Source organism: Neodiprion lecontei, chromosome 3 (genome assembly GCF_021901455.1).
Source record: "Neodiprion lecontei isolate iyNeoLeco1 chromosome 3, iyNeoLeco1.1, whole genome shotgun sequence".
NCBI lineage: Eukaryota > Metazoa > Arthropoda > Insecta > Hymenoptera > Diprionidae > Neodiprion > Neodiprion lecontei.
Genome location: NC_060262.1, coordinates 18,383,614 through 18,400,061, shown reverse-complemented (window position 1 = coordinate 18,400,061; position 16,448 = coordinate 18,383,614). Strand labels below are relative to the sequence as shown.

At 34.2% G+C, this 16,448-nt stretch overlaps 2 protein-coding genes across 14 annotated transcripts in view; both read right to left on the bottom strand.

Moving 5' to 3' along the window:
- Nucleotides 1-7,701, bottom strand: part of LOC107227789 (dystrobrevin beta) — a 38,875-nt gene extending 31,174 nt beyond the window's left edge. For 2 of the 5 annotated variants that reach the window (XM_046734859.1, XM_046734860.1), the window contains exon 1: nt 7,533-7,700. The gene's annotated coding sequence lies outside the window, so the exon portion shown is untranslated. Of the gene's footprint in view, nt 1-7,532 lie in introns of all 5 variants that reach the window. The other 3 variants (XM_015669035.2, XM_046734862.1, XM_046734861.1) reach the window with 2 other exon arrangements.
- Nucleotides 7,702-9,967: 2,266 nt separating this feature from the next.
- LOC107227788 (collagen alpha-2(IX) chain) overlaps nt 9,968-16,448 on the bottom strand; it is a 96,430-nt gene continuing 89,949 nt past the window's right edge. For 7 of the 9 annotated variants that reach the window (XM_046734853.1, XM_015669032.2, XM_015669033.2 and 4 more), the window contains 4 exons: nt 13,969-14,070; nt 10,782-10,949; nt 10,554-10,622; nt 9,968-10,480 (listed from right to left, as the gene is read on the bottom strand). In XM_046734853.1, the coding sequence (XP_046590809.1) occupies nt 10,356-10,480; nt 10,554-10,622; nt 10,782-10,949; nt 13,969-14,070 (464 nt within the window). In that variant the 3' untranslated portion in view covers nt 9,968-10,355. The other 2 variants (XM_046734852.1, XM_046734857.1) reach the window with 2 other exon arrangements.

Below are 16,448 nucleotides of genomic sequence, written 5' to 3'. Positions count from 1 at the left end.
TGTTGATATATCGACGCGTGAATTAGTCGCTGGCAATAGAAGTCGGTCGGACATTCCAATCCTGACGTCGAAAAACTAAACAATCAAAAATTCGAAATTTCAACATCGCGTCAACAGTTTAGTTTTTCGCCGTCAGGGGTGGAATATTCGAGGAGAGGGTGATTCTGGAAAAGCAAGATCGATATCCTGTTTTTGTATACAAATACTTTAAGCTTGTTTGAAAAACGAAGAGATTGCGATACGTTGTATCAAATCGTATAAAATATTATTCTTCCAAGTTTTTTACATTTCGAATTATATTTTTGTCAATTTTGCATGTTTTCATTAAATTTTTGATAACTGGAATAGACTTGAACTGCAATTGAAGGTACTTGAAATTATTTAGTTAAGGCTGTGATGTTTTTACCTCATATTTTTATAAGTCAGCAATATTTTTACGGTTAAAGAAAAAAAAAAACTATAATATACAAATTACGGTGTGTGATACCATCAAATTTTTTCTTCATATTTTCTCGAGAAATTAACCCGTGTCTAGTATAGGTATATAATAAACTGAACTATATTTTTATATCCTGGCTAAAAAAACAAGTCGAAAATTAATTCTGTAGCAAACGATTTACGCGATAGCACTCACAATCGTTTTACTTTTTGGTAAATCACTTGTTTCATGAAAGCGGACAGTTTCAGGCATTTTAATTGTCTGAAAGATGTGCTAAAGACAATTATAATATTTTTTGCAACTATTTTAAATCGAGATTAGGACGGTTACAAAATACAAAGTTAGATTCTAAAATAAATTTTTAATTGTGGTTACTATACAGCCTTCAACTTTTCCACTCTTTGCCATAACCGAAAGATGTAGTTCTGGACGTCAAATAAAATTGAGTCTTGTACATGAACTATTTTTTTCTTGTAACTATTACGATAATTTGATCTCGGTGCAACAATAAATTAATGTTGAGGTTTTATTCAACTTAAAAAATAATCCAGTAAGTTAAAAAAAAACCGATATAATCTCGCAATAACTGCAGAAAATTTAGTATTGACGAATATTATCACACTAAATAGTTATTTGTACCACTCATTTTCTTGTATTGGGTAGACAAAGATTTGCAACGAAATTGAAACCGTTATTATACCAATTTCTCTAGAACTATAAAGTAACTGTAATTCTCACAGTGTTATTACACTCATTAAAATTGAGTCAGACAGTAAAATTTTTCTCGCGAGTACATCGCGCGTTTAATGTAATGAAACTACTACTGCAAAGTAAGATAGATAAGAATGAAAAGAAAAAGAGCCGTCCTCCACTGACAGACTACTTTTGTTTCATCCGAAAATTATCAGCTCCGGACATATAACCGCTGCATAACTTGGTGATCGAGGAAGGAAATACGTAAATCGGGTATTGCAGGAGGTGGTAGGTATGCAGAGTGTGCAGCAGCAGGAAGGAAGGAACCAACTGCAAAACGGGAAGTTGAAGCTCGCGAGAGAATGCATGCAGATATAGCGAGGTTGAATCAATACGATAAGTGGGACAGGTGGGGGCGAAGTTCCTACGGACAACGGGGTTGCAGGGGTGGGAAAAAGGCGGCAGGGTGGCCGAGATGTGCGCCGGCTAAACGTAAGGAACGAAGGGAACGGACCGCCAAAGACAGGCTTAGACACCGGATAGAAAATGCGGTAGAAGCAGGGTATTAAGATCGGTTTAATCTCCGACCAAATATGGCGAGACGTTATTGATGGAATCGACTTTAGGCGATCTTAATATGGACGGTTGTAACGGTTGCACGCATGCACGCATGTCGCAATCATTACCTACGCTGATATAATCTAGCTTCTATATCGAAACGATCTGTTGATTTGTATACATTAATTATTACGCGAGACGAGAAAGTTTATGTTGTTTATTTATATATCAACGTTCAAGATTAAACGGGCCGTGCATCGTCTAAATCGTAAGAGAAGAAATGATAAAAAGGATAACCCTTGAATAGTTTGTGTTACTTGTACCAATGATGGCGATCATGAATGAAACGACATCTCTATTATGTGATAGAAATAAATCTGAACAAATTCGAAAAATACAAGTTGAGAATGTCAGCAATTTGATAGTAGGTTTTGTAGTTATAACATTCAAAATGATTAAATGGTGTTTCTGATCCGATTCTTCCGAGGTTTTTTTGAGCTCCTTTTGTATGGTGATCAGATGTCCACAAATTGTCAGAAAAATATTCGGGAAGTATTATATTATCAAGTAGTTGTTACGCGCAAATGTAATTTTTGACAAACATGAGTTGTACCGTACTTCCAAAAAATCTATTCTTGTCCATTCTAGAGATAATTATTTGCAGATTATTTATTTCATATTATTATAACATTGCTGGAGGTTTGTCAAACGGTTGTCTCTACTTTCGTAACCTTTGGATCAAACTGTGCGTCCCGTTAATAAGGTCCAGCCGAAAATAGTGTCCAAAGAAAGACTTACTAAATAAAGACTGCTCAAGTGCAATTTGAAGTTAATCGAGTTGAGTTGGGTCAAAACCGTCACCCCTGAATACACAGGATGTTTCCTAGTAAACGCCGCAGTATGTTGTGTTGCCTACCACCGAAGGGAACAAATATCGGTAAAACAGACCTACCGAGTCATAATCACTTTAACGTAACTTCGGAAGGCGATCACTAAACGCTTCGGCATAGGTTATAAACAACGAAGCAACTGCTTGGCAAAATCCACAGACAACTGTGCAACACGAGTACTTCCTTCCAGTTCACTCGCGAGGTCTTCAAACACGCTACGTCTCGATAAGTCGGTAGGTCTGTATTACCGATATTTGTTTCCCTCGGTGGTAGGCAACTCAATATACTACGGTGCTTACTCGGAACCACTTTGTAGAGACACAAAACAAAAGGATGGAAACAACGGATTTCTATGGAAAGACCTCATTTATCAACAAATTTCAAGTCGCAGGGTCAAATTGTTGAAGATTTTGCTCTATATTATTTTATTCAAAACAAAAACGCTTTCTCCACTGAAATTCAGAAGGGACGCATAATTTCAATCCTACACAAGGGTAATTGTAATTAATCCGGCAGAATAAGTTATTAAAAATAAAACTGTTATTGATTGATTACTTCATTCATTTACCGATAATTCATCGAAACGGTGTTCAATTTGTTTTCTCCCCGAAATGCTGTGTTCACACCTTATGAATTTTATGTATACGTATCTCTTTGATTAACGATAAACAAAAAGAAAGACAATAGTTCTCATGGGTTTGTATTGTAATACTGTAACGACGATTAATATGTAACTATACAGCAAGCCATAAATGTTTTAGTCATTATATCTTATAGCTTTCAATTGTCACGCGATGCTATAAATACTTTCCGATCTGTCGTTGAAACGACATTCAATTTAGTCGCTTTACGTGACTAACTAGTTAGATAACCGGTTGTATATTCAACACGTGAGGATTCTATCTTGTTTCATCTAATTTTGGAAAGTCGTCACTCCCTTCTTTCTCATTTTCTCCCATAAAAGTAGCATCACAGCAAATTTTAGAGTGGTCAGTTTTTCAATCTACCCTGTTCAACCCTCGCCTATCGTGGATTTGCATTTTTCATTATATTCATGTTTTGAATGTACATCACGTTTTATTCGTTAATAAAAAATAGGTGTCGCAAAAAGGGTCAGTAAAAACCTTAACTTAAAAAATTCGTATATTTTTCGTTACTTTCCGATACGAGATGGTAACAAATTTTTGAATTTCGAGTGAAATGATTGATTACTTCCGAAGCTAATCATGATTAGATACAATATTTGTTCAATTTGTCAGTCGTATTTCAATTAGGATTTTGTCCAAATTAAGTTATGGAGTCTCTGTTACCTAGTTGAAAATCTATAGACAGAGATCGTTAATGATCGTGGCAAGGATGACATCAAAGGTATACAGTTATATTACGTACCATTGGCGTCTTTTATTAGGCGGCATGTTGTATAAATGAATTCTAGCAAATCACAATTTCGTTTAATTACATCGCAGTTTGAATCAATAATATCAGTATGGATTGATTCGGATATCACTATTCAACGCATCTTCACTCGTTCTTATTGGCACAATGAGATCTGATTCACTGAAATTGTGCACGAATAATACGAGTTTGAAATTGTGAAGAAAGGAAAAATGATGGGATCTTTTTAATATAATTAATACTACTATTTTTTCATTTGAATTTGCGGTTTAAACGATCCGTTTTGTATTAAGAAGGGATTTCTTTACCGAAATTAAATACAACGAACTTCAGTTTAACGTTTTAAACATTGATGTTATTACTTTTTGTTTATTTAATTTTTTCACCGTCTTGTCCAATTTTGACGAGAGTGGAATTAGTAACGTCGATGTAACGAAACATTACATGAATTATTCTTATACGACATGCATTATACGAATCCGACATACAATTTACGTATCTGTTATAATCAGGTGCGCTCTACGTTCCATTTGAATTAAATTTAATCAAATCAAATTCCAATAAAAGAGATAAATTATTATTTAGAGAAAAAGTGTGTTTGGAATGAAACATACGTGTTGGAATTTTTTAATTTTCCTAACATTATACGTTGTAGATGATTATTAGTACATGTGATATATTCCCATAAAAGAATCCACTTCTGTGCGTGTTCGGCAATAATTTGCAAATATTAAATAACCGGAGAATTTTACACGGTAAAACTTTTTTTAAAAATGTGATGACAAAATTAGACTACTCTATTATAGGTATACCTATAATAGTGAAAAGCTACAAATGTAATTTTATCAATGTTTTATGATCATTCAGCAAACTTGAAAAGCAAGTTTGTTCATGATCTGAAGATAATTATCGGTAGGTACAGTAATTAATCAAAATGAACAAATTGTCGACCGTGCGACGCTATATTTAATATTTTCAAAAAAGCTAACAATAAGAAGAATTTAAGTCGTATGATTTACACTTCAAAAAAATGTTATTTTCGTTACTTTAGTGACGTAGTTTGTCTTGCATGTGTAGAATATCATTAATGGGCAAAACAACAAAAAAATTCTTATCGAATGGACTGGATCATACAAAAAATAACATAGGTGTGTATCTAATATTTTAACCTTTGGATGTGTGGTGAATACTATACATGAAAAGTATACAATAATATTTTCCGAATCTCGTTTATTTGAAGAAGTTTCAGACAGCCCAAGTTTCAACGATAGCTTCTCGTTCTTGCTGATAGTTATACGCGAGTTTCCCGCATTGTCCACGTAAATAGAACGTAAAGTATACAGTACCTAATAAAATCATCATTCAAGTTTACATTGAACATAAAGGAAAAGAATCCCGAATAAATACTATTTCACAAATATACCTAACTGCATAGTAAATAGTGGAAGGGGGATATTGATAAAAATTTCATGCTGCCTCACTATTAGTAGAGTTTCAAAGTCTTTGCTAAATCATTCAAGCTACCTTCAGTTTGTTACACGTAATGATAGTATATAGTGCAGATATGAGAGCTAATAGGATATAGTCGCATGACAAAAATTGACTTGAATTGGGATTTTGTGATATTTCTAAGAAGTTTAAAAGCCATTTCTAAATTGTTAAATCGATATTATAGGATTAGAAAAGGACCGTGAACTAATAAATGATCGTTTCAATCGGTCATTTCCTGGTGCACTTACCGTAAACTTTTTGTAAAGTTTACCCTGTACTATATTGGATTACTCAGGTTCCTATTTCTATTATCCTCGTTTTATGCCATTAATAGTAACTTCTGGAGTTTATAGAGTCATAACAATAATAGTTTCAAATTAAAAGACTCTAACCGAGAGTAAATACACATTGGCAAGATTGTACGTATAAATAAATTTCAAAATATACACAATTTCGCAAAGTTATTCATTTTCCCAGTCCATTATCGTAGAAATTGGTCCAGTTGGAAAAACGTTTGATAATGAGGTTTAATACTTTTGCAGTTATGTGCACATCCAATATTAAAACTTGGAAACTGGACGTCAATTACCCGCCGTTGTATAATATACGTTCAAAAAAGTACGAATTTAAGTAGCAACTGTAAATCTGGCGGGGAATCAGAAAACTTTTTTAATGGGTTAGTGAATAAAATAAAAGACGAATGAAACCGTGATGACAAAAACATCATACAAATCTCGCTACAGATCAAACTTAAGTTCAATTCAAGTTTCTTAATTGAAAGTAAAAGAAAGCAGGAAAAACGCGACTGCCTTGAAAGAACCAGTCCTAGAACATCCCGTTATTCTATAGTTATTTTCGATAAGATTTCAGAGATGGATCGGATAAATTTTCCCAAAATCCAGTCAATTCGGGGTTAGAAAGAATCCTATCAATGTGACCAAGGCCATAAAAATTCGTTTAATCGTTCGCGAGATATCGTCTTACAAAAAATCGATCACATGCACACACGCCCAGCGTCCATCTAAAAGTGACGACTAGACTCTGAAGTTAGCCGCAGGTTTCACAATCAGCCCTCTAGCGCGCAACGCTACGAATTTGTGTTCACGTTTGATTGCGAATGCAACTTTTTTTGCTGTAATTTGGTGCACCCCTACTTAGAAAATCATGATCAGAAGCTCTCAGCAGTGGAAACCTGTGGCTAATTTCAGCGTCCTCTGTGTTCGGGGTGATCATAATAACTTCCCTGGAAACAAAGTTGAAAATACTGATTCATTCTTTTTGACCGTTGCCAATAACCAATACGAGGATTTGGTTCAAACCGTACGTAAGAAAGATCTACGATCTTTAAGAACTTAATAGTGAGCAGCAAAGGAAGGCAATATTGAACTCTTACATTGTAAAATCTTCAGATTTTCTGGGCCTTCAACCTACCACTCTTAAGAAATATTAATAAATCGCTACTGTTAGATACGAACATTAAACAGTTTGAGGATATAATCAAGTAAGCATGATCGCAATCAACTGACTTTGAATCTGTCACGGATAAAGAAAACAGACTGTAAACATAAAATTAATCGGACAGGTCGCGACGCTGTACAAGTTTCTATACTTAGGAATAAGGTTATAAGCGTATTGCCTGGCGACATTATATGTGTATGTAGATTTTTTAAATCACCCAACAAAGTGCATGGACCTACGAAGGGCTGAATTCTGATTGGCCGTCGACTGTGACGTCACAATATACCGTGGTACACGTTCACCTAACCTGCTTTACCGGTACGCGGCTTGATAATTTTATTGCTCATGCTTAAACTGGCGCAAAGATAATCGCCTGATCAACGAGCGCGGCGTAAAAGCTTGAGAAAATTATCTCAACAATTATGCCACTCGTTCGAGGTCGCGTATTGCAGTTCGCGCTGCTAGCAAGACGGCAATTCACAAATGTGTACGTTATTGACTACCTGGAGAGCTGAGAACTGTCAACTAGGAGTTCCGAGAGTTATATTTCGCAGCAAAACGGGGTACTTGGTGTTTTTCAGTATGGATAAATACCCTACTGTTCTTACCTGTTTTTTGACGCGAGGACGGTGTTTTACATTGAATATTGACGGTAAACAAGTATCTCACACAGCACGAACACAACGCACACCTGAATCCTTACGGCCATTACTGCCTACTGAAAATTAACTTCTGTAGTTCGGTCCGAGGAGGATAGGATAGGAGGAACGCTGCCATAAGGCGCTAATGCATATTTGCGTGTACACTAGCAGATACGGCGTTCAGCTCCTCTCTCGGGCGGGAGCGCAAACAAAAACTCCCCTATCCATTGCCCATGGCTGTCTTTCGGGCGCCAATTTCAAACTCACTGTAATGCAGAGGGAAACAGCCATTTTAAATTCGTAACAATTTAATCAAGTAATGATAAAATAATAAGAAGCAACATATCATTTAGTTTATACTGACTTTTACTGAGAAAATAGAGGAATTAATAACTTTTTCATGCTTCTCTGTATGTGGGATTATTTTCATCTTTACAGTCGATAAGTACGAACGGTAAACATGATCTATTACTGTGTGTTTAAAACATCTTAATTATTCATCCGATATTAACGGTGATAATATTATCACAACAATGTTAAGTATTATACACAACATTGGTGAAGTAAAGTTCATATACTGGATTTACAGTGAATCTTTTTATTTTTGAACTCTTTTCTTGACTACTACATAGATCTCTCCTTATAAATTTGCCTTACCAATGACATCTTATTTTTAGAAATATATTTGATAACGTTGTCATTGCGTCTGGGGATTACAGTTTGATCAAAGGACACATCTTTTTGATAAATTCTAATAATTTGGTTATGTTTCGACAATGTATGGCAGAACGGATTGAACATTTAAGCGGCTGATTCCGAAGCTTTAAGAACTTGAGACACTTTCTCTTACATGCAATATTCAATTTGTATCCACGTATGGTTTTATAATAGTAAACAGTCAGTAATTTTGAAAGTCAGTGTTATCTTTGAATCATCAATAATTTTCTGCACTCTTTACATGCATAAAAGTAGTGAAAGATGCATTTTACGTAAATATCCTGTAGTAATAGAATGAATATTAATAATCCTCATTTTTGGTGAATTGTTCTACTTCGAACTGTACATTTTGATATATTTCATATATGTATAATTGATGTAACGGTTTTATTGATCTTGTTAGCAATTAAAGCTAGCGATTCACTTTCTATTTTTGATGCAAGAATAGTTAGTTGTACAGCACAATTAGCGGATATATTTATTTGTTACAAGTTCGTTTAGGAGCACATATTTATGAAATTACTAATGTTTAAGTATATTGTTATACCGATAGGTGACAAGTTGCATACATGGTAAATTATATTTCTATAAACTTCTAAAATTTTTTTAAATCAGTTTCTTTAGGCACAGCATAATAAATGGTAAATTTTAATGTTACCGTGGCTTTTAAGGAAAAATCTTGTAAATATTAGAATCATTATATAAGTTATCAAAATATTATCAAACGTTTGCGGTATGTCGGAGACTTATCAAGTACTTATTACAAAATCTAGTCAAATATATTAATGTGTATATATTAATATTTAGATATTTTAAAAATATATGTACTTACTATCTTCATCGTACAAGATTGCAATTTACAATATAAGATTATAATGCTAGTATGGCAGTGATTTGACCGATTTTTAAAATGTCGGACGTGTTACAATTTACATATTGCAGAAAGCAATAATTAACATTATCTTGCTTGCAAAATCGAGAAAAAAATCAGATGTAGACATTTATGAGGTGCTAAACATAAGAGCTTTGAGATTCTATTTAAAGATATCTGCACCTCATTTTGAAGCAAAGAATTCCAGTCGAGATTCTAAGACCATATTTACAATATCCCTCTCCAAATCTCAATTTATGTACATAGTCTCGCAGAATCAAATGTCGCAGATACCACACTCAATATTTTGGAATCTAAGATACTGATGAACACCGATATCTACCGAATGAAACCAATGAAGAAGTTGAAGCGAAACATTGAATAGTCTCATAATCAGTGAGTCATTACGGCAAACATTTAGGACTGATGCGATGAAGAACTTTCTATAATGGTGATACAAATTAGGAATAATAACCGAATAATTGATTTTCTTGTTCTACTTTCAACCATTAAACCCGTGTTGTCTGCATATTATGAAACTAAACTAATCCAGCTATTGTAACAATATAATTATTCAACATTTTATTCCACCTTTTTCATGAGTAAAGCCACAACACTCTCGGCTCTTTAACACTATGATATATTGAATTACCCAACACTCTGTATATAAATATATTATGCAATGTCAAAATACAGTGTGGCTCTGAGTTGTGTCTATTTTATCGTAAACTATAGTTTATATAAATGCGGGGATCGAGAGGATAACTTTTTGGTGTTACACGATTAATGTCGTTAGTGAGTTTTCAAGTTCACGTCACTTGCGTAAAATTTATTTGACTAATTAATATATATATATTCATAATATGTAGCGTAGAATCCCAGTGTTAGCTGCTCAAATTTGTTGTTTCGACAATATCATAGATGCCTAAATCTTACAAGTACCTATAGCCATAATTTAGTGTCTATCCTTAGATGTGAACACATACACAGTGAATTGTAAATAAGGATATGCGACTCACGTAATCATGGTAAGTAACGTTCTTCAAGTAGTATGTTTTGACAATCACAAGGGAGATATCAAAATAGCACCTACTAAGTTTATGTTTGATGTATATAATCAAGAGTGTGTCTGCACCTCGAATGTTAAGATGAATATTTCCAGCATCGTACATTATCTATACACATAGTATATCTATGCAATGTTAACGAGGTCCTTTGTTTGTACCCTGACTACTGTATTGTAGGTAATTGGCGGTTGGAAATTTGCAAAGCTCACAAAATCCTGGCGCTCCCTGAGCACCCGGAGCTCCTCGCATACCAGGAATACCTAAGTCAAGAGAAATAATTAAATACACGGCTATAAATATTTCACGCAGGTCAGGTATTACGGTCAAGCTTACCAGGTCGTCCCGCCTCTCCTCTGTCTCCCTGTATTCCCGGTAAACCAACTCCATCATTTCCTGGAGGACCTAAAGTTAGAAGATCAGATATTGTATAGTCACAGTTTTTGTTATGGGAGGTGACCTTACAAATTCTAAAGTCGTATTATTGTTTCAAATCCACGAATTGTTAAAATACAGTATCGCAATTCCGAAGGCAGAAAAATGAATTTAATTTCCAAGTTTCACCTGGCAATCCTCGAAGGCCAGGCGGACCTTCCATTCCAATGCCTTCCGGGCCTCGGTCACCCTTGTCACCTCTTTCCCCTTGCGGTCCCTGAGGACCAGTGGGACCTTGTGGCCCTGGCATTCCAACAAAACCGCGTTCTCCTGGCAATCCTGGAGGACCTGGATCACCTAAATCGCAGACAGTGTATGATCATTAGGTAAGGGTAAAATCGCCCTAAGTGATAACGTTAGTAAAACTAATGACACTGTAATAACCACCGAATTAAATGTTAGTACGAAAAATACAGAAAATGATATGATTAGACTTTTTTATTAAGTATTTTGGTTTACAGTTTTCAATTCAATAATTGATTGCAGCTAACTAATAATACAGCTAATGTGTTATTTATAGATATTGAACAAGAATGATATCAGTTTCATGCCCTCAATGTAAAGCGTGCAGAATACTGTATTTCATTTAGTATTACAGGCCCATAAACCATGCTTACATGTTTGATCCAAGCATTGTATATTAGAGAAAGATAGGAGATGCCAGTCATGCTGGAAAAGTTTGATGGGACATGAAAAATTCTGAAAGAATATTGTAGAATGGGATTCAGCAACACGATAGACCTAACAATTTGTATGGTGCTTCTGAATCCTATTTTATGATATTCTTTAATAGTTAATCATGACCTCTCGAATTCTATCGGATGTTTTGAATAGGAAGGCTGCAGCAATATAGCAATTGCCATGATTTGTCAGAAACAAGTACGAAAATGATGTATTGTTCACAAACATACAAATTTGAATAAATATTTAGAGATAGATAATAACGTTCAAAGCATTTCAGTCAATGATTCAAGAAGCTATACAGGGGAACATTTTCTAACTTTCGAAATCAAGCATGTACTAGGAATTGTCTCAACCATCTTACATTCTATGAATAGGTATAGATTGATACAATATTGTATCTCTCAAGTATTTTAAATGCAAAGTCTGTAACAATGAGTCAGATTAAAAGCTCAACATGAAAATGACTGCACAGTATGAAAACCGATTTTGAATTTAGGATGCAAATGAATAATGGTATGGTAGAGAATATAGAGAATAAGATTTTCTACAATGATACGAGTGGATTTAAACAGTGAATAATATACATAATATAAGTCTTTTACAGCAATGTAAACAGTGTTTAATACTATCTGGCGTTTCAAGAATAATTTTGTGTTAAGAATGATCCTACCGTATTTTTACCGTTCTGGGAAATAGAAGTTAGGAAACAATGATGAAAATAAAACATTTTTGTTTGTGCATAACTTATTATTGTACTTTGTACGATGCTCAGTAAGTGAAAATAGATTAAATACATTAAAAACTTCAGGATTGAACTAAAATTGGAAAAGTTAACCGATAGAAAACGAATAAGCGGTAATGACATTCAAGGACTTATATGAATTCAAATCGTTGCAGTATTCGAATAGAAATGATTGGATAGAAATTGAATTGTTGGAGACGTACCAAACTTTATTCAAGGTGAATTTAAATTTGTACAAAAAAAAAATCGAATAGAAATGCATCTGAACGAAATTTCGTACTACATATTGTATCACATTGAAATTGCGTTACAGTTGAAACATAACAAAATAGGAAGAAACCAAATCTGTAGACACACACTCAAAGCAATCGAACTATTAATTCGGAATGATTTTCGTAGCCTGCAATAATTTACAATCTTTTTTCGTTCACTGGATGAGCTTCAATTGCCTCTAAATAGAAAATTTAATTAAATTTTTATGTGTATATATAGACAGAGAAACACAAAATTTTTAAATCATATTATCTTGAATTTTCCTGATTTTGTAATACAAGTGTGTATAGATATATTATTATGGGTATGACAATTGTTATAGATTTCAGTTGGTTATACAGTTAAGTGCTCCATACTCATATTACCTGGACTGACCGTCGACCTTTTCAAATCGGTCCATGGTTTTTTAACTTATTGTTTCAATTACAAAAGACATTCAGATTTTTTTAATCAAAGTTGATTTATTAATAATTTTTCAAAACGAAAATTCTACCCCAAATTCTAAATTCAGAAGAAATTTTTAAATTCTAGTATTAGGTATCAAAATTTTCTAATTGAATCCCAAAACGGGCCAGATTGTTTTAGATACATTTTATTTTTCATTAGAAGCAAAGTCTGATCATTATGGATTTTTGCAGAAAAATTTTTATACATAGAACAGAGTTGTTTCAAAAAAAATCAGGTTTTTAAAGTGCACCTAACGATACAACTGTTTTAATATTTGTTATAATACATTTTTATATATTATAACAAAAAATCCAATAAATTTCGAAGCAAACGCTGGCCGACTTTGGGTCTGGGCTCGGAATTTTTGATACCTAATACTGGTATTTTTAAATTGTCTCAGATTTTAGAATTTGCGATGTTATCGTTTTGAAAAATTACGAGTAAATCAAATTGTATTTAAAAAAAAACTTTCAAAAAATTTGGGCGCCTTTTAGAGTTGAAACAACGAGATAAAAAATCGTGGACCGAATCAAAGAGGTCGATAGTCATACCTAGATCGAATCGATATGAAATGCCTCATCTGCATCAACTTTCATTTAATTACAAGAAACAAAATAGGTATGATCTAATTATTTTTTGTTTCTATGCCTCGATACGCATATAAAATTTTTCCACAAAAAGACTTAATTACAAGCAATGCGCGATATTAAACCAGCATAAATTGCACCGAGAGAAAGTTCTAGTTAAATTCTAACTATCATTGTTTTTTGTCATAACTGAAAAATATAGTTCAGGGTATAAGATGAAAATTTGTTTTGTAGCTGTAACCAGAAAACGTAGTATCACTATTCTGTCTGACTACAGTTTTTTATATTATATTTTATTCTAACTATTGTAATAGTTTGATGTTGGTGCAGAAATAAATTCATTGAGATCTTATTTGACTGAAAAGAGTAGTAAACTGAACAAACAAATTTAATATTGCAATAACCAGAAAATGTGGTATTGATAACTGTATAACAACACTAAATAGTTGGATTCTGTTGGAATTCGAACATTATTCAAACTGTTCGAGTAACGTCATCCGTTCTACAAAAATCAGATAGTAACTACGCGAAATGAAATTTTTCTCAGTGTGGAAAGGAGTTTTAAATTGGTTGTTTATGGTACCTGGGATGCCCTGGGTTCCGGCTCGGCCGGGACGGCCTTGTCGGCTTAGACCCGGCATTCCGGGTGGCCCTCGTAGCCCGTCTGTTAATTCGCTCAGCCTCTCTGCGACACATGCATTTTCGGTTTCATCGTTAAACGACACTCAAAATGTTAACGTCTTCATCATTTATGTTAATGTGAAAGATCACGTTCTTCTGTAAGACCATCCTTAGTACTGCAAGCAACGCGGGATTCACACGTCGAGTGGTATAAACTATTGTGAATTCAAGGGATTTCAGGATAGATATACCTATATATAATATACGGTTTTCACACAAATTGTTTCAACAATAAAGCCGCATTGATGAACAGAGTGCAAGAAACGCAATGGGACCCTTAAATATCTGGAATAAGAAAAGCTTCACTAGAGGGATCAAATATTTAGGATTTTCGACGAGAACACATGGGACTTGAATTAGATACTAGGCGCGGGACTATTTACTAGCTCAACAAGCCGTAAAACCTTGTTTCTTGAATGGAAACCTCCTTATTTTAATAGCAGATTCAGATTCAAAACAATTTTTCGGTAACGGGTATGCATATCCTCAATTGTGGGTTCGGGCCCAATTGAGGAGGTATAAGGTCCAAAGTAGTTTTTCTTTCAATGAAAATCTCCTTTTCCCAGCAGTGGGTTTGAATCTAGCTGATGAATTTACTGCTTGCAAATATTTGTCCTTAATCAGCCACATGTAACGGATAATTATTATTACAAAAATTAACTTCAAAATCACAGAGTTCAAATTGAGTCTGGAACCAAAATCAAAGACAGATATTCGGAAGTAGAAAATTATCCTGAATTTGAAAAGTTGTTTGAAGAAGGATTAAAGGAATAGATCGGTTTATACCTTATTTGGTTCATTTTGGGCTTGTTGGGATTCCATTGGGTTGAACTCAAAATGAAAGACACACAAAAAAGAAAGAAATAGCTGAAAATTAGAATATGCTGTAAAAATGTAATTTACAAACTTAAAAACATTGATCAGGGTCGTATATTATTACGCCGGTAAACGGGCCTGGAACCAATATTTTATCCGTCTATCTGATTCCTGTTGGAAATTCTAAACATTTTTTCTTGAGAGATTTTTCGTGAAACTTTTCCCATTCAAGATATTTAAGGGTTCTGTCGTTTTTAATGCACCCTGTAAATTGGCTTGCCTTTGACTTTGATGCAAAAAAGTTGAACTATGTGCCACACGCGCAATTATTGTACACCTTGCCTAAAGCTTGCAGACGTATCGTTTCTATTACTAAGTTATTTACTTATAACAACCTGTGAGATCATTCCTTGCATGCCAATCATTGTGGTATAGGTATACTATGTGCACAAACATGTAAATAACGACGCCCAATATCCCGTAAACCCACAACAGTACAACCACCACCTAGCAATTACAGACTAAGATTATTTATCGTGTAGCAAATGCAAATGCAATAACGCCCAGTATTGTGGCACTCAGATCGACTGTAGACTGTGTTGTACCTGGACGGCCTTGCAGACCAGGAGACCCGATCCGACCAGGCCGACCACGACCAGGTGGTCCAGGTGGACCCTGCATCAGTGATGTCAGCTCGCTCATCTGTTCTATTTATTTCATGCAAATAAGTGTGACATCTTCATTTAGTTTATCATGTCATATTTAAGTTTCCTTTTTTTCTGCAAAATGTTATTAATACGCAAGTAATCACTGGTTCAACACAAGTTGCAGTTGATGAATTTGTAAACGGTATGCTGGTATGGGTAAGCTGAATGATCTGAAAATAAGAAATGTTCTGAAAATTTGACAATTTTGTAATATCCCAAACGAAACAGACAAGATGTGTCCCTTAACACCTTGAAATCGTATTCGAACTGTTTGAAACCCTTTCAAGGCGTATTTAAGACGTCCTTCTGACAATTTTGTTGCACTGGATGTTTTAGGATACTTTGAAGTCCGAACAACATGTATTTGTCAACCTGTAGCTGGGCTGACTTGTATAATGTAAAATAAATGTACTTCATAGAAATACATTTCATTTCAGAACTTGAAGTTTTTCGTTATATCTAAATTCTGAAACTAAAGAACTGTGCTTGAGTTACATATTGTACCAAGTACACAAACGATGCGATTCCTAATTAAGTGTTCTATATTCCGCAGATAACGTTTTAGATTGAGCGCAGACTTCACAAGCGGGTTTTATCAGAATTTTTCAGAAATACCTATGCTGTTGTGAGAAAAATGTAGTAAGAAATCAACTGCGAGGCGATTATCATGAAAATATTGAGTTTCTCTGAACAGCACAAGCTTTTTGTGCTTATTTTACAGTTTCTAAATTTTTTCGAAAAATATTGAATTTTGCTGGAAATTCATTCAAAATCAAAATTTTGCTACACATTTTGAGCTTCACCGATATATTTTCGTGAATAATACCGTGCGATAATAATTTTCAAAGTTTATAAGACA